Below are 25,144 nucleotides of genomic sequence, written 5' to 3'. Positions count from 1 at the left end.
TAAAGTGGCTGTCATGATAAACCTGAATCTGAAATTACCTTTAGGATCTTTTCTTTGGGGTTCTAATCTCCCCAGGTGTACAAGCACTGAAAATCCTTAGGCTGGAGCCATCTGGAAGCTCTGTGCCTGTACATATAAAGAGAACTAAATAGGAACCTAGGCTGAGAAACATTATTTAGATGACTGTTTAATTGTTGTTTAAAGCTTGAAATGGACACAATGCCTAGGGAACTTGTTTCTAACACACACACACACACACACACACACACACACACACACACACACACACATTCCTTGTTTCTAACACCCCCCCCACACACACACACACACAATGCAATATAGATATAAAATACCACACACCCTCTAACACGTGACCACAGGAACAGGATGGCCTGGCCGGAGGCCCATATTTGGACATGTGTACGTCATCATGACACAGGGTCATAAATCAATTACTTTGACCCGTGCCGTCTACTTTATTCTCTCTGATATTTATTTTAAAAGTTAAAGAAACTGTTCTTGTTTTAAAGAAAAGTTATTTCAAAATATATATATTTATGTTTAAGTTGAGGGACTGCAGAAAAGAATGGTAACTCCCCAAATACAGGTGTTCCAAGCTTGTAGCGTCATACCCAAGAACACTCAAGGCTGCAATTGCTGCCAAAGGTGCTTCAACAAAGTATTGAGTAAATAACAATCTCACAAAAGATTGTCACTTGCTTTTCTATAATCTGTGGATAAAAATATAAGAAGAAAGTTAACTGCAAATCTCATGTGTCCTTCTCAATTGCACATAATGTATCTAACAGCAAATTCACATCGTCTGTATTAATAATAATCTATCAAATTCTATTTAAATGAAAATCTCATGAAGTGCTTAAAATCAAACCAGCAGCACTGGGTATCAGCGCTGCTCTTGAATCGATTCTCTGTGGATATTAATAGTTATGCTATTCTCAGAAATGTGTGAGAAACAGAAATGATAAAGGTTGAGGGGATTTTGGTTGTAAAGAAAGCATTGTGCTCTGTGGTTTGCCATAGTTTTGACAAGTGTTCATAGTTAAAGTAGTTTTTATTTTAAAATAAGGCCAGTTAGAAAAGCTTTACATTCATTTTGAATAAGGCAAACAGTTTTTAAAGGAATTATCTTCCTAACATTACAATCCCTTTTCCAATATACTGTAGATTTCTTTCGGAGACAGCATTTTGTATACAGTAAGGCACAATGTTATTACAGGCATGACTACAACATTTTAGACTGTGGACAAACAAAGGACAGGAAGAGATCCACTTCATTTTGGATCACCACAGAGGGCGGGTGTATGTTGTCCGGAGAATAGTGGCAGGAGGTCATCTGCCAAACGTCGATGAGGACCACGGGCAAGTCCCTGAAAATTTCCCTGAGTGCCATGTCGAGCTGCCAGGAGAGCCAGTCGCTGCCATACACATCCTTGTAGCCCGTGTTGGCTGACTTGATCACTACCAGAGTAGTGGGAGATCGACTAAGGAGCGACGCCACAGCCCTACGGATGACGGCCAGACGGTGTGCGTACATAGCCAGTGGGTACGTGGTGAAATGAGCCCAGATGGTGAAGACCACTACAGAGTGTGCACCCCCTGCCATACCCTCCACCTCCCTGGCGATGTAGTGAAGGTCAGCCCAGGGGGTCTTGCTTGTCCGTATAGGTATCCCATGGGCCCGCCAGATAATACGGGTGTTGGACTGGGTGTCGACTGCCTCAAAGGGGCCCGATTTGCTTGATGTGTGAAGGTTCAGGCGTTTCAATGCTGCAGAAGGATCATAAGTTTGATGCAAATATATGAATTCAGACAAACAATGTGCTGGGATACGGATTAAAGAAAGATGTTATAAAAGTTATTATTACACTTTTGCCATATACCATGACTTACATGGGTGTCTTTGCATTCAACAATACCAGTTGCATAATTGCCTGGCCAAAGCTTTATTAACCCATGTAAACCCATTTGAACACATGGACTTGACTACAAACATATTAACATAATAAACTGATTACAAACTATATCATACTTGGCACAGTTTCCTCCAGGTAGTCGAACCACTGACGGAGAGTGGAGTCACCCATCATAAGGATCTGTTTGTCCTTCAGGCATCCAGATATCAGTTTAGCTGAGGGAAAGGATTTTGAGTCACACACCAGGGATGTCCAGTGATCCTGGAGGTAGAATCCAGCTGGTACTGAGGTGTGCAAACCAGGACGACATTTTGTTTGTGATCCTAGAGAGAGAAAAATACTTTCAGGCCTATGTTAGAACAACATGGGGTTAATAGATAACAGTGGGTTAATAATTAATCATATGCGTTAGGCTAAAGCATGTGATTCATTTGAAATGTTTTTATATATTCTCATTTTGACATTCATTGTGATAATCCCACAACTAATCATGTGATTAATTTAAATGTTTTTAATATCATCTATGAATATAAATTATTCAAATGAGATAGATTAAACAAGTAATGTGACGTCGTCAAAGCAAATTGTACTGGCAAAGGACTTGCATCACCTTGAAGCAACCATTGTGGTTATGTCTTCATATATATTTTTTCTGAAAGTCAAAGCTGTGAGAAACACACATGGATGTCTCTGCAAAAGTCTTGTGAGTTGCAGTCAATTAGCTAGGCCTATGTCAGACTTGGCTGTTGGGTCATAAGTTTAGCAAAGGAGAAGTAGTTTGGAACAACTTACGGATTTCAGTGTCCTGTTGCTGGACATCGATAGCTGAATCGTCACCTGGTACAATAATGTTTGTGGAACTGCAGAGAAGAAGGAACTGTTAGTTTACAATCATTTCAAACGTTGTAACCAAAAGTGTTTTCTTGAGATTTTGTTCTTAGCACTGTTTACTACGTGGCTACTGTGCCGTGTGTTTCAACATCTTTGCTGCAAGAAACTTTCATGTTTCACACCAGAAATATATATATTATAATGGTTTCAATCACTAACGATTGAATGTGGGCTGGTCTGACCTAATTCCAATAAGGGAAATTTCAAATGGGAAACCTTCCAAGCAAATCAAACTGTTATACATTACACATTACAAATGATCATTAACCTCTACAGGATTGATTGGTCCCACTCGAAACGTTTGAGCTAACATAGGCTAATGCACTTTGTCATTTTGAGGTATTGTGTGTAGATGGGTCAGAAAACAAATCCATTTAATCCATTTTCAATTCGAGCTGTAACAAAACAATGTGGAATAAGTCAAGGGGTATAAATACTTTCTGAAGACACTGTATCTACCTCTTTAGAAGGGTCGTTTCCACCTTGGAGAGTACTGCCTGGTAACCGCCCATGCTGTGGTAGGTCAAAGCATGGCAAGGCAGGGAAGATGGCCGACGACAGAACCAGGTCTCCCCAGTGACTGGCTCTCTGTACTCACAGCAACACTGTGTGTCATTCCCCACCAGCCGAGGACTTCTCTGGGCATTGCACATCACCGTTTCCTGCTTGCCACCCTCCTCAAAGTAGCCATGGAAGTAGACCTTATCTGGGTCCTGTTCCCTTTGCCTACACAGTACCTGCACGGCCTCGCTAGAGTGCACTAGGCGGATGGACACCTTGGCAGGTCCGGGCCAAAGCAGGGCCAGACGGGCAGTGTAGGTGCCATTAAAGTGGTCTGTTACAGCTCCATAAGTACTGGCCTTAAGTTCTGAATTAAACAACTTGGCCTGAAAAAAGTCCCCTCCATAGGTTTTGATCCTGTTTTTAGTATCTCTAGCTATCAAAATCACATCTATAAACCCTCCAACTGTGTGGGTTGAATTGGGGTTGACAACAGAGAATGAACACTTAGTGGGGTTTGTGGCCTCAGCTGTGGATAAGAGGACAACAGGCGGTAATGACCATTGTAGCTCTGTGAGCAGAGATTCCCATTCCTCTTTACTTATTAAGGAGTCATTGGTTGGTGTAAATGTCCTGTTGGTGATTCCACTATGACTTGTGAAGCTAGTGTGGATGTATTTGAGATGATTGGATGGTGACACATTCAGCAGGCACTGGTTGAATTGACATACCTAAAGTGAGACAAAGAAAGAATCTGTTTATCACCAAACAAACTATTGGCCTAATCAATATATTGACTAAAGCCTAGAGGCACATATAAAGTGTACCTTAATACCTCTTGAGCTTAGTTTAACTGTCTTACCCCATCAAAACTCCTAACACAGTGCATTCGGAAAGTATTCAGACGTCTGGACCTTTTCCACATTTTGACAAGTTACAGCCTTATTCTAAAATTGATTAAATCGTTTTTTCCCCTCATCAATCTACACAGGCAATACCTCATAGTGACAAAGCAAAAACGGGTTTAGAAATGTTAGCAAATGTATTAAAACTAAAAACTAATATCACATTTACATAAGTATTCAGACACTTTTTACTCAGTACTTTTGTTGAAGCACCTTTAAATTTACATTTACATTTAAGTCATTTGGCAGACGCTCTTATCCAGAGCGACTTTGGCAGGGATTACAGCCTTGAGTCTTCTTGAGTATGATGCTAAGCTTGGCACACCTGTATTTGGGGAGTTTCTCCCATTCTTCTCTGCAGATCCTCTCAAGCTCTGTCAGGTTGTATGGGGAGCGTTGCTGCACAGCTATTTTCAGGTCTCTCCAGAGATGTTCGATCGGGTTCAAGTCCGGGCTCTGGCTGGGCTACTCAGGGACATTCAGAGACTTGTCCCGAAGCCACTCCTGCGTTGTCTTGGCTGTGTGCTTAGGGTCATTGTCCTGTTGTAAGGTGAACCTTCACCCCAGTCTGAGGTCCTGAGCGCTCTAGAGCAGGTTTTCATCAAGGGTCTCTCTTTACTTTGCTCCGTTCATCTTTCCCTTGATCCTGACTAGTCTCCCAGTCCCTGCTGCTGAAAAACATCCCCACACCATGATGCTGCCACCACCATGCCTTATGGTAACCTTTATTTAACAATGCAAGTCAGTTAAGAACAATTTCTTATTTGCAATGACGGCCTACCGGGGAACAGTGGGTTAACTGACCTTTTCAAGGGCAGAACAACAGATTTTTACCTTGTCAGCTCGGGAATTCAATCCAGCGACCTTACTGGCCCAAATCTCTAACCACTAGGCTACCTGTCACCTTAGGGATGGTGCCAAGTTTCCTCCATTTACATTTACATTTACATTTAAGTCATTTAGCAGACGCTCTTATCCAGAGCGACTTACAAATTGGTGAATTCACCTTCTGACATCCAGTGGAACAGCCACTTTACAATAGTGCATCTAAGTCATTAAGGGGGGGGTGAGAAGGATTACTTATCCTATCCTAGGTATTCCTTGAAGAGGTGGGGTTTCAGGTGTCTCCGGAAGGTGGTGATTGACTCCGCTGTCCTGGCGTCGTGAGGGAGTTTGTTCCACCATTGGGGGCCAGAGCAGCGAACAGTTTTGACTGGGCTGAGCGGGAACTGTACTTCCTCAATGGTAGGGAGGCGAGCAGGCCAGAGGTGGATGAACGCAGTGCCCTTGCTTGGGTGTAGGGCCTGATCAGAGCCTGGAGGTACTGCGGTGCCGTTCCCCTCACAGCTCCGTAGGCAAGCACCATGGTCTTGTAGCGGATGCGAGCTTCAACTGGAAGCCAGTGGAGAGAGCGGAGGAGCGGGGTGACGTGAGAGAACTTGGGAAGGTTGAACACCAGACGGGCTGCGGCGTTCTGGATGAGTTGTAGGGGTTTAATGGCACAGGCAGGGAGCCCAGCCAACAGCGAGTTGCAGTAATCCAGACGGGAGATGACAAGTGCCTGGATTAGGACCTGCGCCGCTTCCTGTGTGAGGCAGGGTCGTACTCTGCGGATGTTGTAGAGCATGAACCTACAGGAACGGGCCACCGCCATGATGTTGGTTGAGAACGACAGGGTGTTGTCCAGGATCACGCCAAGGTTCTTAGCGCTCTGGGAGGAGGACACAATGGAGTTGTCAACCGTGATGGCGAGGTCATGGAACGGGCAGTCCTTCCCCGGGAGGAAGAGCAGCTCCGTCTTGCCGAGGTTCAGCTTGAGGTGGTGATCCGTCATCCACACTGATATGTCTGCCAGACATGCAGAGATGCGATTCGCCACCTGGTCATCAGAAGGGGAAAGGAGAAGATTAATTGTGTGTCGTCTGCATAGCAATGATAGGAGAGACCATGTGAGGTTATGACAGAGCCAAGTGACTTGGTGTATAGCGAGAATAGGAGAGGGCCTAGAACAGAGCCCTGGGGGACACCAGTGGTGAGAGCGCGTGGCGAGGAGACAGATTCTCGCCACGCCACCTGGTAGGAGCGACCTGTCAGGTAGGACGCAATCCAAGCGTGGGCCGCGCCGGAGATGCCCAACTCGGAGAGGGTGGAGAGGAGGATCTGATGGTTCACAGTATCGAAGGCAGCCGATAGGTCTAGAAGGATGAGAGCAGAGGAGAGAGAGTTAGCTTTAGCAGTGCGGAGCGCCTCCGTGATGCAGAGAAGAGCAGTCTCAGTTGAATGACTAGTCTTGAAACCTGACTGATTTGGATCAAGAAGGTCATTCTGAGAGAGATAGAGGGAGAGCTGGCCAAGGACGGCACGTTCAAGAGTTTTGGAGAGAAAAGAAAGAAGGGATACTGGTCTGTAGTTGTTGACATCGGAGGGATCGAGTGTAGGTTTCTTCAGAAGGGGTGCAACTCTCGCTCTCTTGAAGACGGAAGGGACGTAGCCGGCGGTCAGGGATGAGTTGATGAGCGAGGTGAGGTAAGGGAGAAGGTCCCCGGAAATGGTCTGGAGGAGAGAGGAGGGGATAGGGTCGAGCGGGCAGGTTGTTGGGCGGCCGGCCGTCACAAGAAGCGAGATTTCATCTGGAGAGAGAGGGGAGAAAGAGGTCAGAGCACAGGGTAGGGCAGTGTGAGCAGAACCAGCGGTGTCGTTTGACTTAGCAAACGAGGATCGGATGTCGTCGACCTTCTTTTCAAAATGGTTGACGAAGTCATCTGCAGAGAGGGAGGAGGGGGGGAGGGGGAGGAGGATTCAGAAGGGAGGAGAAGGTGGCAAAGAGCTTCCTAGGGTTAGAGGCAGATGCTTGGAATTTAGAGTGGTAGAAAGTGGCTTTAGCAGCAGAGACAGAGGAGGAAAATGTAGAGAGGAGGGAGTGAAAGGATGCCAGGTCCGCAGGGAGGCGAGTTTTCCTCCATTTCCGCTCGGCTGCCCGGAGCTCTGTTCTGTGAGCTCGCAATGAGTCATCGAGCCACGGAGCGGGAGGGGAGGACCGAGCCGGCCTGGAGGATAGGGGACATAGAGAGTCAAAGGATGCAGAAAGGGAAGAGAGGAGGGTTGAGGAGGCAGAGTCAGGAGAAAGGTTGGAGAAGGTATGAGCAGAGGGAAGAGATGAAAGGATGGAAGAGGAAAGAGTAGCGGGGGAGAGAGAGCGAAGGTTGGGACGGCGCGATACCATCCGAGTAGGGGCAGTGTGGGAAGTGTTGGATGAGAGCGAGAGGGAAAAGGATACAAGGTAGTGGTCGGAGACTTGGAGGGAGTTGCAGTGAGGTTAGTGGAAGAACAGCATCTAGTAAAGATGAGGTCGAGCGTATTGCCTGCCTTGTGAGTAGGGGGAAGGTGAGAGGGTGAGGTCAAAAGAGGAGAGGAGTGGAAAGAAGGAGGCAGAGAGGAATGAGTCAAAGGTAGACGTGGGGAGGTTAAAGTCGCCCAGGACTGTGAGAGGTGAGCCGTCCTCAGGAAAGGAGCTTATCAAGGCATCAAGCTCATTGATGAACTCTCCGAGGGAACCTGGAGGGCGATAAATGATAAGAATGTTAAGCTTGAAAGGGCTGGTAACTGTGACAGCATGGAATTCAAAGGAGGCGATAGATAGATGGGTAAGGGGAGAGAGAGAGAATGACCACTTGGGAGAGATGAGGATCCCGGTGCCACCACCCCGCTGACCAGAAGCTCTCGGGGTGTGCGAGAACACGTGGGCGGACGAAGAGAGAGCAGTAGGAGTAGCAGTGTTATCTGTGGTGATCCATGTTTCCGTCAGTGCCAGGAAGTCGAGGGACTGGAGGGAGGCATAGGCTGAGATGAACTCTGCCTTGTTGGCCGCAGATCGGCAGTTCCAGAGGCTACCGGAGACCAGGAACTCCACGTGGGTCGTGCGCGCTGGGACCACCAGATTAGGGTGGCCGCGGCCACGCGGTGTGGAGCGTTTGTATGGTCTGTGCAGAGAGGAGAGAACAGGGATAGATAGACACATAGTTAACAGGGTACAGAAGAGGCTACGCTAATGCAAAGGAGATTGGAATGACAAGTGGACTACACGTCTCGAATGTTCAGAAAGTTAAGCTTACGTAGCAAGAATCTTATTGACTAAAATGATTGAAATGAAACAGTACTGCTGGAGTAGGCTAGCTGGTAGTGGCTGCGATGTTGACACTACACTAATCAAGTCGTTCCGTCGAGTGTAATAGTTTCTACAGTGCTGCTATTCGGGGGCTAGCTGGCTAGCTAGCAAGGTTGATTGCGTTCCGTTACTTAAAAGAACGACAATAGCTGGCTGGCTAACCTAGAAAATCGCTCTAGGCTACACAATTGTCTTAGATACAAAGACGGCTATGTAGCTAGCTAGCTACGATCAAACAAAACAAACCGTTGTACTGTAATAGTTACAACAGTGCTGCTATTCGGGGGCTAGCTGGCTAGCTACGTTCTCCAGACGTGACGCTTGGCATTCAGGCCAAAGAGTTCAATCTTGGTTTCATCAGACCAGAGAATCTGTTTCACATGGTCTGAGAGTCTTTAGGTGCCTTTTGGCCAACTCCAAACGGGCTGTCATGCCTTTTATTGAGGAGTGGCTTCCATTTGGCCAATTTACCATAAGGGCCCGAATGGTGGTGTGCTGCAAAACTGGAGCAGAACTGGAGCTCTGTCAGAGCATCGGGTTCTTGGTCATCTCCCTGACCAAGGCTCTTTTCCCCCGATTGCTCAGTTTGGCCCGGGCTGACAGCTCTAGGAAGAGTCTTGATGGTTCCAAACTTCTTCCATTTAAGAATGAAGAAGGCCACTGTGTTCTTGGGGACCTTCAATGCTGCAGATATTTTTTTTGTAGGCTTCCCCAGATCTTTGCCTCGATACAATCCTGTCTCGGAGCTCTACAGACTATTCCTTCGACAACATGGCTTGGTTTTTGCTCTGACATACACTGTCAACTGTGGGACCTTATATAGACAGGTGTGTGCCTTTCGAAATCATGTCCAATCAATTGAATTTACCACAGGTGGACTCCAATCAAGTTGAAGAAACATCTCAAGGGTGATCGACGGAAACAGGATACACCTGAGCTCAATTTCGAGTCTCATAGCAAAGGGTCTGAATACGTATATAAATAAGGTATTTCTGTGTTTTATTATTTATTAATTTTCTAAAATTTATGAGGCATTGTGTGTAGATTCATGAGGATTTTTATTTATTTAATCAATTTTAGAATAATGCTGTAACGTTACAAAATGTGGAAAAGGGGAAAGGATCTGAATACTTTCCGAATGCACTGTATAATCTTGTATCAATAATGCTGTCGTAAACAATGTATAGCTTCAAAATGGTCAAAACAAAATAAATGTTTAAAATGATCCTGTGGATGGCAAGCCAGTCTTAACATCTGAAGCTCTGTCTATACATTTGGCATGATTTCCATTTCAGAACTTACAAATAAAAGATAAATGCAGATCAATAGAATCAAAGCCAATATCAGTAGCTGAAGCAGTCTTCCCATCCTCCATATATCTGTTGGTAAATTAAAGAGAACGTCAAAGTGAACTTGAGCACAGTATTAATAAACAGTCACAATTATACCAATCTGAATGAAAATGTGTAAATTAATAGAATGGATATATAATGTAGGTCAGGTTTATTCTCAGAGAGGAAGCTGAATCTATCAAGTTTTCTCAGCAGGATTGATGAGGCATATCAACAACATGCTTTGCTTTCTACTCGGACTCTGGAGAGAAGATCACTGCTCGAGAGAACCACATGAGGATGGTGGAAGCTAAAGTTAGCTATCTAGATAGCTAGATATTGACTGCATGTATTGTTTTTTCAACTTGCTGCTTGTCTGGTCACACTTTCAGTTCTGTTTGGTAAAGCCTACCACTCTTGTTCGTGATGAAAATAGAGAGCTGCTAATTCAACGGTTGTTGCTAGCCTGCATGAAGCTATATACTGCAGCTCGTGCTCGTACTGGAGGAGACGCAGATGGGCACAGTCTGGAGGCTCAATAGAGAGCAATAGTAATTGTAGGCCCTAACTCCGCCATGGCTCGTTAGCCAACGCCTATAGGGAAATGAATTGTTTAGATAAATGTGACAAATAAGGTCTGAGGTAAACACAAGCTTTGGAGATCTTCATCAGCTAACGTAAGTTTTTGTAAATCTTGACGCATTTATGTAATCCAAAAATCACTTAAACCAGAAAGGTTTCATACTTCATAAAGGTCATGGTAACTGAATGATGTTATTGTTGTTCATTTTCTCGATATCTAAAGGCAAAACCTAGATTTGAGCCAATGTCATAATAGCTGAAACTGTAATTACTACAGTGAAAGTGTCAAAGTGGGCCTCCCGAGTGGTGCAGCGGTACTAAGTCACTGCATCACAATGCTTGAGGTGTCACTACTGACCCGGGTTTGATCCTAGGCTGTGTCACAGCCTGCCGTGACCGGGAGACCCATGAGGTGTACAATATGCCCAGAGTCATCCAGGTTAGGGGAAGGTTTGTCTGGCCGGATTCCCTTGTCCTTGCGACTCCTTGTGGCGGGCCGGGCACCTGCAAGAAGACTTCAGTCGCCAGGTGTACGGTGTTTCCTCGGATACATTGGTGTGGCTGGCTTCCGGGTTAAGCGAGCAGTTTGTCAAGAAGCAGTGCGGCTTGGCAGGGTCATGTGGCTCTCCACCTTTGCCTCTCCCGAGACTGTATGGGGAGTTGCAACGATGGGACAAGACTGAAACTACCAATTGGATATCACGAAAAACAGGTAAAAGCACACAAAAAAAGTGACAAAGTGACAGGTTTTTATTTGATCAAAAACAACTTTATATTGAAGGCTACTATTTGTTTTGTAACAGAGGGGGTTAATATAAGCCTTGCAGTCTGGCTGTCAGACCTCATCAACATCATTACGGACATATCCAAGTAAATACCAATAGAACAAAGCTCAAATAAACAAAAATGCAGCTTGTGTGTCATTCCAGGTGCAATGTTTGACATGACTATGGAAGCTGAAATTTGCTAGCTTGCTAGCTAGCAAGTGACACGAACGTTAGCAAAGATACTGGTAAGCTATCTCAATATATCTCATCACCGTCGTTTCCAATGGGAGAAAAATAAGCATAGTGTGCAGAACAAGCAAGGGGGTGGACACAGCCAAGCAAGAGTTAGCGAGATCCTATTGGCATGTTTTAGCATGTATTTGCATATTTCCATCAGGGAACGCCTTCTCTCTGAAGTGCACATGTGCAATAACTCAATTTGCCCTTGTACTCCTGTCATGATGTTGGCCTGTTTGTGAAGTTTATGACCCTCCATAAATACCTTTCCCCCTTACCTATCTCTGTACTCTACAGAGTGACTCTTGGAATCCCTCTTTGTTAACATAGAGAGAGTCGGGTAACATCAAAAGGGTTGTGAACAGAACCATATTTCGGCAATCCAACCAGTTGAAAATATGCATTGGTATTAAACAATATGATATCAGATCAGTTGTCATCTGAGACATTTTTACTGACGATAGGACGACATAAACTGTATCTTGGAAAGTCTACACATTATAGTTATCAGATTAACATGGAATTGTTGTGCAATTTAAATGTTGAAATATGAAACTATTTGTGAACAGATGAAATGTAATTTTAGCTTCTAAAATGAGAGAATTGGTTTTCATAAGTGAACTAGACTCAAATCAGTGGCCCCGCCCATGTGATTAGACATTGGTTGTGAACTATGAAACACGCCCTTCTCTCCCTACTACATAAGCCCTTTATGAAAATGTAACATTTGTGTTCCCGATGACGTGAGGACGGCTGTCCAGATGGAGACAACAACCTAACGAAATTAGCATTGTGTTCCAGACGACGTGAGGGCTGCTGTCCAGAAGTAAAGAGGGTCAAATGTCAACGTGGAGGTGGCGATCGACACGTTGAAGAGATGATTTTTAACTATACTAGCCAGAATATAGCATGAGCATATAATATAACAATTTGGTATGAACTTTGAACTCTTATTCACTAACGAAGTGATACTTCCTAGCCGTTGTGTTAGCAGCAGCAGCTGTAAACATGGGCTTAGAAAGGACGGACAAAGTTTCTGTTCTACCACACGGCGACGGTACTACAATGTATCCACTCTACCACCAGACATTCTTCAGAGGACAAGAGATCCCTGCTGGGCAACCCGGCCTTCTATCTACGACCAACCTATTGAAGTACAGCTCACAGTAAACATTTCTTGCATTTTCCTTTTCCAAATGGGCGGTTATTTACGATAGCATGGCTTCCCAAGGTCTGATAGAGCCCCAAACCCTTTGTTCCTCAGTCTTCCCGCGCTTTCATTTCACCCAACCCCATTTCTTGTGTAACCAGCTGTCATATCTGTTCCGTCCGCTAGAGAAGTCGTTTTGCATGACCTAATTAGTAATCAATGTATGACCCATCCTGTGTATATGTAATTCTGTGTGATTGTTTAGGTATTTAATAAATAAGGTGGTGGACTGGACAGACATACAAGCATACATTGGTCTCTTGATTTTGGCTGGTGTGTACAGATCCAGAAACAAATCTACCACCAGTTTATGGGATGCAGAGTCTGGTCGGGCAATTATTCGTGCCACTATGTCACTCCAGACATTTCACGTGTTGTCACGGGTGAATCGCTTCGACAATCGTGATACAAGACCAGGCCGCCGTCAACAAGACAAGCTGGCAGTGATCAAAGAGGTTTGGCACAAGTGGGTGGAGAGCCTGTTACTCATCTATAACCCAAGTTCAGACATCACAGTGGAAAAGCATCTGGTCACTTTTAGGGGACGCTGCCCATTCAAACAGGACATGATGAGTAAACCGTCTAAATATGGAATAAAGATATGGGCAGCATGTGATGCCAGGACAAGTTATGCCTGGAGCATGCAGGTTTACACTGGGAAACCTGCTGACGGTGTTCACAAAAGGAACCAGGGGAAGCGGGTGGTCCTGGAAATGACTGCACGTCTCCAGGGGAACAACATCACGTAACACTTTCTTCACCTCATATGCTCTTGGTCAGGAGCTGCCCTGAAAATAAATTACCATGTTCGGGACGGTCAGAAGGAACAAGCCTGCGTTGCCTCCTGCCTTACTCACTGCCAAGGACAGGGATCGTTTTTCCTGTACATTTGCCTTCACAGATACACACACTCTTGTGTCCTACTGCCCAAAGAAAAATAAGAATGTGCTCCTGATGACAACTATGCACAGGGATGCCGCTGTGAGTACCAGAGAGGACAAGAAGCCCAACGCTGTCCTGGATTAACCTTGATAAGGTCTGTAACTTTTTTTTATCTCATGTACTTTTTTTCTACTACCAGATTGTTTTTTCTGCACCATAAAAACAAGACATGTTGTTGTTTGGTGAAATGCCTATTGAAGTTGTGAACAATATGGAGTCAATTATATTCATATGAATATGTAAATATGTTTTAGATGTGATAAATTAAAACAACACTTTGATGCAATTTTTCAAGTTATTATGCAAGACATGAAGTATCACTTGTACATACTCATTTTTTATTTACTGATTGTTGCACTTTTGCAGGTTACTGGCACGTACTCTTGTAAGAGGATGCCGGTACGTTGGACAATGGAGGTGTTCTTCAATATCCTAGATGTATCAGTCTACAACGTGTTTGTGGTATGGGATCGAGGTGAATCCTGCTTGAAGCAGGGGAAATTCTTCAAGGGGAGACTATTCCTAGAAGAGTTGGGGAAACCCATGGTGGCAGCCCTCATTCAAAGGCGCCAACACCTTCCTCGAACACCATCCTCTGCCGGATTGGTGAGAGATATACAAGGGCCAGAAGCAAGATCTATGGCCGCAAGAGACAGAAGAAGCAAAAGGAAGAGGTGCAATCTGTGTGCACAAAGAGACGTCAAAACGAGCATTATGTACCATAAATGCAGTGCATATATTTGCAAGGCGCATGCAACAACCACCACGTATTGTTCAACATGTGCATGAGAATACTTCAAATGTAACCACCATTGATTTACAGATTGGGAACATGTTAATGTTTTTGTTATTGTTAGTAATACTGTTATTGTTACTGTTGTTCTTTAATGTGTTCAGACATTCCTTTTGTAAAATGGTAAAGTTTTCGTGTGTAGTTTTGGGCCTACGTCCTTTCTTTACTAATAAAATCATACCTGTCAGTTTTGACCGTGAAAACAACATATGTTATTTTGTGCCACTATTTAAACATGTGAAATGGATTCGAAACAAATGTCCTTGTTAAACTTTGACAGAAAGTAGTCTGTGATTAATAGCACAATATGTTTCATCTGAGTATTTGTTACAGTCAAAATAATCCTTACAACTCGTTTTTGAGTTAAAAAAAGATAATGTATGGGCTCAGGTCAATGAGGCCTACAGGCCATAAATAGCAAATAGAAGTTCAAAATGTGCAATGTTCACAAGAACTTAAGTTGATAAAAATATTAACACGATATTAGGTCATATATTATGTATTATTATGGTTTTATAATCAGCTGTAATGGGGCGGTCATTTTGGACCGGGAACACAGAATTAAAACTTCTTAAGAATAGGCGTCCCTCTAGCAGACAACAAAGTCAAGGACAACAAAGTCAAGGTATTGGAGTGGCCATAACAAAGCCCTGACCTCAATTCTATAGAACATTTGTGGGCAGAACTGAAAAAGCGTGTGCGAGCAAGGAGGCCTACAAATCTGACTCAGTTACACGAGCTCTGTCAGGAGGAATGGGCCAAAATTCACCCAACTTGGTGTGGGAAGCTTGTGGAAGGGTACCCGAAACGTTTAACCCAAGTTAACAATCTGGACCGTCTATTTCTGAAACTATCCGCCGCCATTGTCGCAACCCCTATTACCAGCCTGTTCAACCTCTATTTCATATCGTCTGAGATCCCCAAGGATTGGAAAGCTGCCGCAGTCATCCCCCTCCTCAAAGGGGGAAACACCCTGGACCCAAACTGTTACAGACCTATATCCATCCTGCCCTGCCTATCTAAGGTCATCGAAAGCCAAGTCAACAAACAGGTCACTGATCATCTTGAATCACACCGTACCTTCTCCGCTGTGCAATCTGGTTTCCGAGCCGGTCACGGGTGCACCTCAGCCACGCTCAAGGTACTAAACGATATCATAACGGCCATCGATTAAAGACAGTACTGTGCAGCCGTCTTCATCGACCTTTCGACTCTGTCAATCACCATATTCTTATCGGCAGACTCAGTAGCCTCGGTTTTTCTGATGACTGCCTTGCCTGGTTCACCAACTACTTTGCAGACAGAGTTCAGTGAGTCAAATCGGAGGGCATGCTATCCGGTCCTCTGGCAGTCTCTATGGGGGTGCCACATGGTTCAATTCTCGGGCCGACTCTTTTCTCTGTATATATCAATGATGTTGCTCTTGTTGCGGGCGATTCCCTGATCCACCTCTACGAAAACGACACCATTCTATATACTTCCGGCCCGTCCTTGGACACTGTGCTATCTAACCTCCAAACGAGCTTCAATGCCATACAACACTCCTTCCGTGGCCTCCAACTGCTCTTAAACGCTAGTAAAACCAAATGCATGCTTGTCAACCATTCGCTGCCTGCACCCGCATGCCTGACTAGTATCACCACCCTGGATGGTTCCGACCTTGAATATGTGGACATCTATAAGTACCTAGGTGTCTGGCTAGACTGTAAACTCTCCTTCCAGACTCATATCAAACATCTCCAATCGAAAATCAAATCTAGAGTCGGATTTCTATTCCGCAACAAAGCCTCCTTCACTCACGCCGCCAAACTTACCCTAGTAAAACTGACTATCCTACCCATCCTCGACTTCGGCGACGTCATCTACAAAATAGCTTCCAACACTCTACTCAGCAAACTGGATGCAGTTTATCACAGTGCCATCCGTTGTGTCACTAAAGCACCTTATACCACCCACCACTGCGACCTGTATGCTCTAGTCGGCTGGCCCTCGCTACATATTCGTCGCCAGACCCACTGGTTCCAGGTCATCTACATGTCCATGCTAGTTAAAGCTCCGCCTTATCTCAGTTCACTGGTCACGATGGCAACACCCACCCGTAGCACGCGCTCCAGCAGGTGTATCTCCCTCACCAACTTTAAACATCTGCTATCTAAGCAGCTAACCGATCGCTGCAGCTGTACATAGTCTTATCGGTAAATAGCCCACCCAATTTTACCTACCTCATCCCCATACTGTTTTTATTTATTTACTTTTCTGCTCTTTTGCACACCAATATCTCTACCTGTGCAGGACCATCTGATCATTTATCACTCCAGTGTTAATCTGCAAAATTGTAATTATTTGCCTACCTCCTCATGCCTTTTGCACACAATGTATATAGACTCTCTTTTTTTCTACTGTGTTATTGACCTGTTTATTGTTCACTCCATGTGTAACTCTGTGTTGTCTGTTCACACTGCTATGCTTTATCTTGGCCAGGTCGCAGTTGCAAATGAGAACTTGTCCTCAACTAGCCTACTTGGTTAAATAAAGGTGAAATAAAAAATAAATAAAAAATGGCTGCAGGGGCAGTATTGAGTAGCTTGGATGAAAAGGTGCCCATTGTAAACGGCCAGCTCCTCAGTTTCAGTTGCTAATATATGCATATTATTATTGGTATTGGATAGAAAACATTCTAAAGTTTCCAAAACTGTCAAAATATTGTCTGTGAGTATAACAGAACTGATATTACAGGCGAAACCCTGAGGCAAATCAAAACAGGAAATGGCTTCTATTTTGAAAACTCCATGTTCCAACGCCTCCCTTTGCTGGATTTAAAGGGATATGAACCAGATTCCTTTACCTATCGCTTCCTCAAGGTGTCAACAGTCTTCAGACATAGTTTCAGGCTTTTATTTTGAAAAATAAAAATGGTCACATGAGTTTTGCTCACGCAACAGAATTTGGACAGCTATTGCTTTTCCCTCTCCTACTGTGAAAGACATTTGCAGTTGATATATTATCGATTATATATTTTAAAAACAACCTGAGGATTGATTATAAAAACATTTGACATATTTCTGTGGACATTATGGAAACTATTTGGAATTTTCATCTGTGTAGTCGTGACCGCTCTTTCCTATGGATTTCTGAACATAAAGCGACAAACAAACGGATGTATTTTGGATATAAAAATAATCTTTATGGAACAAAAGGAACATTTGTTGTGTTACTGGGAGTCCCATGAGTGAAAACATTCGAAGATCATCAAAGGTAAACGATTAATTTGATTGCTTATCTGATTTTAGTGACCAAGCTTCCTGATGCTAAGTGTACTTAATGTTTTGTCGTGCGATCGATAAACTTACACAAACGCTTGGATTGCTTTCCCTGTAAAGCATAATTTCAAAATCTGACATGACAGGTGGATTAACAAAAGGCTAAGCTGTGTTTTCTTATATTGCACATGTGATTTCATGAACATAAATATTTGTAGTAATATTTATTGAACGTAGCGCTATGCTATTTAGCTGTTGTTGATGACACTTATCCCGATAGGGGGATTGCAGCCATAACAAGTTAAACAATTTAAAGGCATTGCTACCAAATACTAATTGAGTGTATGTAAACTTCTGACCCACTGGAAATGTGATGAAAGCTGAAATAAAAGCTGAAATAAATCATTCTCTCTACAATTATTCTGACATTTCACATTCTTAAAATATTATTAAAGATCATTAACTGACCTACGACAGGGAATCTTTACTAGGGTTAAATGTCAGGAATTGTGGAAAAACTGATTTTAAATGTATTTGGCCAAGATGTATATAAATGTCTGACTTCAAATGTATTTTTTAACCAAACCCATTCAACATTCTGGCAACAACATCAACAATAAATCTCAGGCCACAGACAAATTCCTTTGTCCTGTCACTATGAAGAACCAGCCTCAGAACATTAAACATGAAATAAAGGGACTTTGGAACAATGGTTTCCGTCAGCCACAACGGTGATCATCACCACGTAATTACATCATTGTATTCTGACCCATAAGAGCGACAGTTTGAGGCAAGGCTAGGGTTAGAATAGCATAGCTGACAAATTCACCCAAATGTATATTTATCTTGTATAGTTTTTGTTTTCCTCTCTCTTTTGAAATTCCCATTGTGGGTAACACACCCCATAGTGTGTTGGCCCGTTATACTAAGTTCTAATCAATAGCCTATAATGTGTTTTGTCTACGTGTATCTTTTATCATCATTTTAGCTTTTAGTAAATAAATATTCATTTAAGATTGGTGTGGTACGAATTTATTAGTGGGACCCGGGTCCGTGAAGATTCACGACGTTCAGAACGAGACTGTCAGCGGCAACTGGTTAATTAGCGGCTGTTGTAAAATCGATATTCTGATATTCTTTTGAGTTAATTTGGGAAATAGAAACTCAATAAAAACTATTTTTCCCATGGTGCCCCAGGTTAATGAGTAAATAACTGCTTGATTCAGTTAATCACGTAATTAGAAATTTGTAATCATTCGATGAGCAACAGTCGTCACATTAACTAATACAACGTCATGACATATTGGTGCCCCCGTGGTGAGGATTCTAATATAGGAATAGGCCGCACTGTTGGGTTGTGTGGCTCAGCTGGTAGAGCATGGCGCTTGCAACGCCAAGCGTCGTGGGTTCGATTCCCGGTAGGGCCACCCATATGTAAAAGTAGTGGCCCCAGCCGACTTGTAAGTCGCTTTGGACAAAAGCGTCTGCTAAATGGGATATATTATTATATTATTAATTCCATACCAATTGTGTAACAAGATACATATATACCATTAATAGCTATAGGAAGGACTGGTGCGGGAGAGAAGCGTGTGTGTGCGACGTTCAATGGCACCCAGAAACTGGTCTGGAGAGAACCACCCCTGTAGTATTTCTGAGGAAAGGCGGTGGGTAGGGGGGTCTACTGAATGCTATGAGCTAAGCATAAGTACCCGTATTGAGTAGCTTAGATGAAAGGTGCCCAGAGGTGTCCAGAGTAAATGGGCCTGCTCCTCAGTCCCAGTTGCTAATATATGCATATTATTATTAGTATTGATTAGAAACCACTCTGAAGTTTCTAAAACTGTTTGAACGATGTCTGTGAGTATAACAAAACTCATATGGCAGGCAAAAGCCTGAGAAGAAATCCAAACAGGAAGTGGGAAATCTGAGGTTGGTCGATTTTCAACCCAGCCCCTATTGAATACACAGTGGGATATTGATTATGTTGCACTTACTAAGTCTTCCACTAGATGTCAACCGTCTTTAGAAACTTGAATGAGGCTTCTACTGTAATGTGGAGCCGGATGGGAGCTGTTTGAGTCACTCGTCTGGCAGAGAGCCAGGTCCTGGTCATGCGCATTTCACATGATAGTGACCTGTGTTCCATTGCTTCTCTACAGACAATGGAATTCTCCGGTTGGAACATTATTGAAGATTCATGATATCAACATCCTAAAGATTAAAACTATACTTAGTTTGACAAGTTTCTTCGACCTGTAATATAACTTTTTGAAGTTTTCGTCCGACTTTCGGCTGGACCTGCACGAGCATTTGGATTTGTGTACGAAACGCGCTAACAAAAGTAGCTACTTGGACATAAATAATTGACATTATCAAACAAAACAAACATTTATTGTGGAATTACGATTCCTGGGAGTGCATTCTAATGAAGATCAAAAGTAAGGGAATATGTATAATGTTATTTCTGATTTCTGTTGACTCCAACATAGCGGATAATTTAATTTTTTTCTGAGCGCCGTCTCAGATTATTGATTTATGGTTTGCTTTTTCCGTAAAGTTTTTTTGAAATCTGACACAGCGGTTGCATTAAGGAGAGGTATATCTATATTTCCATGTCCAACAATTGTATTTATGGACATTTATAATGAGTATTTCTGTAAAATGATGTGGCTCTCTACAATATCACCGGATGTTTTTGGAACTAGTGAACTTAACGCGCCAATGTATACTGAGATTTTTTTATATAAATATGAACTTTATCAAACAAAACATACATGTATTGTGTAACATGAAGTCCTTTGAGTGTCATCTGATGAAGATCATCAAAGGTTGGTGATTCATTTTATCTCTATTTGTGCTTTTTGTGACCCCTCTCTTTGGCTGGAAAAATGGCTGAATTTTTCTGTGAGTTGGTGGTGACCTAACATAATCGTTTGTGGTGCTTTCGCTGTAAAGCCTATTTGAAATCTGACACTGTGGTGGGATTAACAACAAGATTACCCGCAGTGTGAACAAGGCTTAAGTGTAGAACATGGGGATGTGTGAAACTTGCTCCTCAGCCTGAAATGAGCCTCGGTGTGAGCCAAATAAGGAGGAAGCGATACTCGCTAAGCAAGAAGGGTGACATCCTATACATAAGCAGTAAAATCTAAACAGATCATCAAAATGCCTCTTCCTTAAAACTCTAAGCATGTTTTCAATTCACTGACAACAAGCAAATGAACAAAGTACTTGTTCACTGAACCAAATCACTCTTTCAATTTGGATACATAATCAATATAAGTATCTGCCTTTCACAATGCAATATTCAGTTTACTTTTGAAATTATTTTCTTGTCATTTGTCATTCTTGTCACTTGTCAATACAATCAACTATCACTTAAACAAACTAGTGAAGCAAAATTATGTAGTACATAGTCAAAGATGCACTATGCAAAATCACTGACATTTCCTGTCAGGACCCGGTTACGAACCCGGGTCTCCGGAGTGAGAAACAGTCACTTAACCAACTGAGCAACGAATACTCGGCAGAACCCAGAAGATGAGGCAGACACAGCAGTACTTGAGACGGTGTATTTAATAAAGTAAAAAGGGAAGTCCTTCAGGAAAACATATAACTCCACAACCTCAAAAGAAATTCCACGAGAACAAAGGTAATCCTCCAAGACAAAAAGGTAAATCCACAAGGTGGTAGGTATAGCATAAAAAAACTCAAAAGATACTCAAAAATAAATAAACAAGAACAAAAACAGAATTCCACAAGAGAGTCCACCGGGAGTAACAAAGGTTCACAGAATACTAGGGCTGGGTGCTAACATACAAACACAGAGCAAAGAACTGAGGAAAACTAAGGGTTTAAATACAATCAGAGGAAACGAGGCACAGGTGCAAATAATAATGGGGATCAAGGGATAACAAAAGGTCAAAAATCACAATGGGGGCATCTAGTGACCAAAAACCGGAACAACCTGGCCAAATCCTGACAATTTCCTAGTTGCTAAAATTGTAATAGTTTCCCTAATTTTATGTTAATGTGATAAAACAAGCAATTATAGTCTAGAGAATCATTGCACCATCTAAACTGCTGTGAAATATATATTTTCCATAACCAAATAGATTGTATTTTCAGCTCTTTGAAGCTGGTGTAGAAAACTGAAAGTAAAGGATGCAAAAACAAAACTAGCGTACGTAGAGCAGATCTAGCGCTTCTTAGACTTGCATTCATTGAGAATGACAGATCTATAACTCACATTTCTATGTGAATTTTGTCAGGTCGCCCAAAAAGTTACATATTGCAGCTTTAACGTATATAGTTTGATAACTGCTAAACACTGTTCATTTCGAGATGTTTTTTCCATCATAAATGTATCAATTTGACATCAATATATGTTGGAAGGTAAAACCAAATCCTATATGGATGTGGCTGTAAATACTACATCATTATTTTCCATCAGCCAGTGTGCTTCAATAGGACAAAGTGGAAAGAATCCCTCTATAGGGCTCCTGAGTGGTGCGGTGGTCTAAGGTTATCGAAGTGTTCCCATTACTCATTTAGGCCAATTGCACAGTTTCATGTCTCCGGTAGCCCGTTAAGGCCCGAACAGATATAATGCAATAATGTAGTAATGTTTGTCATATTCTAATAATTACAATGTGCCAACGTATCGCCACGGTCCGTGCCATGGTGAAACGTGCACTCCAGTAGATCGGAAACAATTGGATGGTTAAACTTGCCAGACAACCACAAAAGTAAGGCGAAGCAATTCAGGCATTCTTGAAAGTCTGAACAATCCTTGTCCTGCAAATAAACATTATTTGTATAGTTGAATGTTTATTTTGCAAGCAGTAGGCATTTAAAAAAGAAATGTGAAGTGAAACGTTACAGTTACACCGTGACATAAATTGCCCAACGTAGCTACCTTCAAAATGATTCGCAATGACCATTTTTTTCGAAAAACACCGTTTCCTTTATCATTTGTCGCAATAAAGAAAGTTCTACAAAACAAAAATTCACCCTGTGGAACGAATAAAAATCTTTCCGATCTTTAGAAGGTTTCTCCTCTATCTGCCGCTTCTATTAGACCTTGAAATGATTTTTTTTGCGACATTGTTTTTGTCGAATAAACCCGTGTCAATGGAAATATGTCTAATGTAGGCTACATTCACTTTTTAGGTTAACAAGACCAAAAAATAATGAAAATTGTAGGTATCAAAAATATAAACGAGGTTGGCCTACTGATTTCTATAATTCCATGCAAAATTAGGCCAATGCGTATTTTGATAATTGATTAATCTGGGTGGTTAATAACAAGCCGAAACCGTTACAATACCTTCTTCAATAGATAAGCAGAGTGTAAATAATCAGACTAATCTTAGGAAAACGCTCCAGATCACATGTTAAATGTTACAATTTTTCATGAAGTCTAGTAGCCTAACCTACAAAATGGATATGAAATAATATTCTCCATACACTCTCTAAAGTCTCATTTACTCACCAGGTATTATTTTGAAAAGATTTTGTACTTACTGACGTAAAGGTCATAGGCTACCCTGCAACAAGCGCTACTCCACAAAAATACCCTCTTGACGCACTCGTAGACGGTGCTGGATGGTCAAACATTTATGATGATCTCCTATAAATGGTTTTCGACCATCTCTCCCCACCCAAAAGAGTGTACCAACCTACAGCTATCCACCCTATGACTGTAGCTGAATTTAAAAAGGTCCAATGAAGCCGTTTTAATCTCATTATCTAATCATTTCTGGGTAACAATTAAGTACCTTGCTGTGATTGTTTTAAATTAAAATCGTCGATTAAAAAACATAAAAATAGTTTCTTAGCAAAGAGCAATTTCTCAAGATAAAAGTTTGCTCGGACTGTCTGGGAGTGGTCTGAGTGGGGAAAACGAGCTGTTATTGGCAGAGAGGTTTGGAGCTCTCTTTCTAAATGCCTGGTGATGTCACCAGGCAGGCCAAAACTCCATTCCACAACAACAGGCTAACATTTCAGGTGGTCTTTTCAAACAGCTCTTACACTAAATGGGTATTATCATAATTTTCACAATTTCACAGTATTATTCAAACATCATAGTATGGAAATTTTTTATGTATTTTACCTTTATTTAACTAGGCAAGTCAGTTAAGAACAAATTCTTATTTTCAATGACGGCCTAGGAACAGTGGGTTAACTGCCTGTTACAATACCTTCTTCAATAGATAAGCAGAGTGTAAATAATCAGACTAATTTTAGGAAAACGCTCCAGATCATACGTTAAATGTTACCATTTTTCATTAAGCCTGGTTCCACTCTCCAAAGTCTCATTTATTCACCAGGTATTATTATGCCTGTATGGCACAAGGACTTTAACCATTCACGTGTCAATGTGGAGAAGGCTGATGCTGATGGGATGTATCGACTTGCTATTACAAACACGGGCCCAACAGATGAAGCCGTTTACTATTGTGCAGCGAGAACAGCCTATGAAGTCAACTTTATCAATGGGACTCTTTTACTATTGAAAGGTAATCGTACTATCTAAATACTATTAACATTAGTACATTTACATGTTATTCACACAGCTCACATCGTATCCACTGTGTTGTGTGAATTTTTGAATGCCAGTAGTAGCATATGTGTTATTACAAAATAAAAACCCTCATTAATGTATACAATTAGCTGACAAAACTGACCTCTTAGAATCTTTGTGAAGCATGTGATACATTAGAGAATCGAAACATGTATCCCATTTTGGTAAGAATCACCAAAGGTCACACTACCATACCGTGGTGCAGAGGCCAGTGTCTGACCCAGTCTATCCAGGAGACTCTGTCTCTACAGTGTACAGTACTCTCTGAGACCTGTACAGGAGAACACAGTGTGTACTGGTTACGAGCCGGATCAGGAGAATCCCACCCAGGAGTCATTTACACCTCTGGGAACAGGAGTGATGAGTGTAAGAAGAGCCCTGAGACTCCCTCTCCTACACATAGCTGTGTCTTCAGCCTCTCCAAGAACAACCTCAGTCTCTCTGATGCTGGGACTTACTACTGTGCTGTGGCCACATGTGGGGAGATCCTGTTTGGCAATGGAACAAAACTGGATGTCAAAGGTACTTTTATGTATGTAAACGATTAGAAGGGAAGATGCCTCGTAACCTTAGAACTGATTAACATTGCACCATAATAACAAACTGAGGTCAACAATCAATTAAATGCCTACTAAGATACGCCCTGACCATAGAGAGCCTTTTTATTCTCTATTTTGGTTAGGTCAGGGTGTGTCTAGGGTGAGTAATTGTTACGGATACCAGTATCCTGTGTGTATATCCTGTTTGTGTGTGTGTGTATCCTGTGTTCTTTTTGCTGGTGTGAAAAGGGGAAACCAAGACAAGTCGCCCATGGGCACACACTACCCGTAGGTAGACTTTGTTAAATACACTAGTTAGAACTGGGCGGACCACCCATTGTATTTTTGGTTAGTTAGCTGTTGTTAAAGTAGGCTAGTCTAGCTTAGGGGTGTTTTTGAATACTTATTGTTTCTTTCCTTGGGTCCAGCTCAGCCCCTTTTCCTGTGGGACATGGAGGGGAAGAGGGGAAGGAGGGGAGGAGCCTAGTATACCACACG

At 42.5% G+C, this 25,144-nt stretch overlaps 1 protein-coding gene across 3 annotated transcripts; it reads right to left on the bottom strand.

Moving 5' to 3' along the window:
- Positions 1-1,053: 1,053 nt before the first annotated feature.
- On the bottom strand, positions 1,054-23,412 carry LOC135526577 (NXPE family member 3-like). Of its 3 annotated transcripts, XM_064955077.1 has the most exons (7): positions 23,048-23,412; positions 10,668-10,957; positions 9,699-9,775; positions 3,285-4,057; positions 2,727-2,794; positions 2,051-2,257; positions 1,054-1,788 (listed from the first exon to the last, which is right to left on the bottom strand). In XM_064955077.1, exons 3-7 carry the CDS (start codon positions 9,762-9,764, stop codon positions 1,244-1,246), a joined length of 1,659 nt encoding a protein of 552 aa, XP_064811149.1. In that variant the 5' UTR covers positions 9,765-9,775; positions 10,668-10,957; positions 23,048-23,412; the 3' UTR covers positions 1,054-1,243. The 3 variants fall into 3 exon arrangements, with proteins under 3 accessions (XP_064811149.1, XP_064811148.1, XP_064811150.1); XM_064955076.1 differs by lacking the exon at positions 10,668-10,957; XM_064955078.1 differs by lacking the exons at positions 9,699-9,775; positions 10,668-10,957.
- Between the last annotated feature and the right edge of the window lie 1,732 nt (positions 23,413-25,144).

Source organism: Oncorhynchus masou, chromosome 32, assembly GCF_036934945.1.
Source record: "Oncorhynchus masou masou isolate Uvic2021 chromosome 32, UVic_Omas_1.1, whole genome shotgun sequence".
NCBI lineage: Eukaryota > Metazoa > Chordata > Actinopteri > Salmoniformes > Salmonidae > Oncorhynchus > Oncorhynchus masou.
The sequence above is the reverse complement of the archived record's forward strand: the minus strand, read 5'-3'. Positions and strand labels throughout refer to the sequence as shown.

Excerpts from the sequence above, each read along its gene's own strand:
- LOC135526577 (XM_064955077.1), bottom strand. The coding sequence starts at position 9,764 with ATGGGAAGACTGCTTCAGCTACTGATATTGGCTTTGATTCTATTGATC. Across the intron at positions 2,258-2,726 it reads GCAACAGGACACTGAAATCC|GATCACAAACAAAATGTCGT; the intron begins GTAAGTTGTTCC and ends TTCTCTCTCTAG. Across the intron at positions 1,789-2,050 it reads CCTGGAGGAAACTGTGCCAA|CATTGAAACGCCTGAACCTT; the intron begins GTATGATATAGT and ends ATCCTTCTGCAG.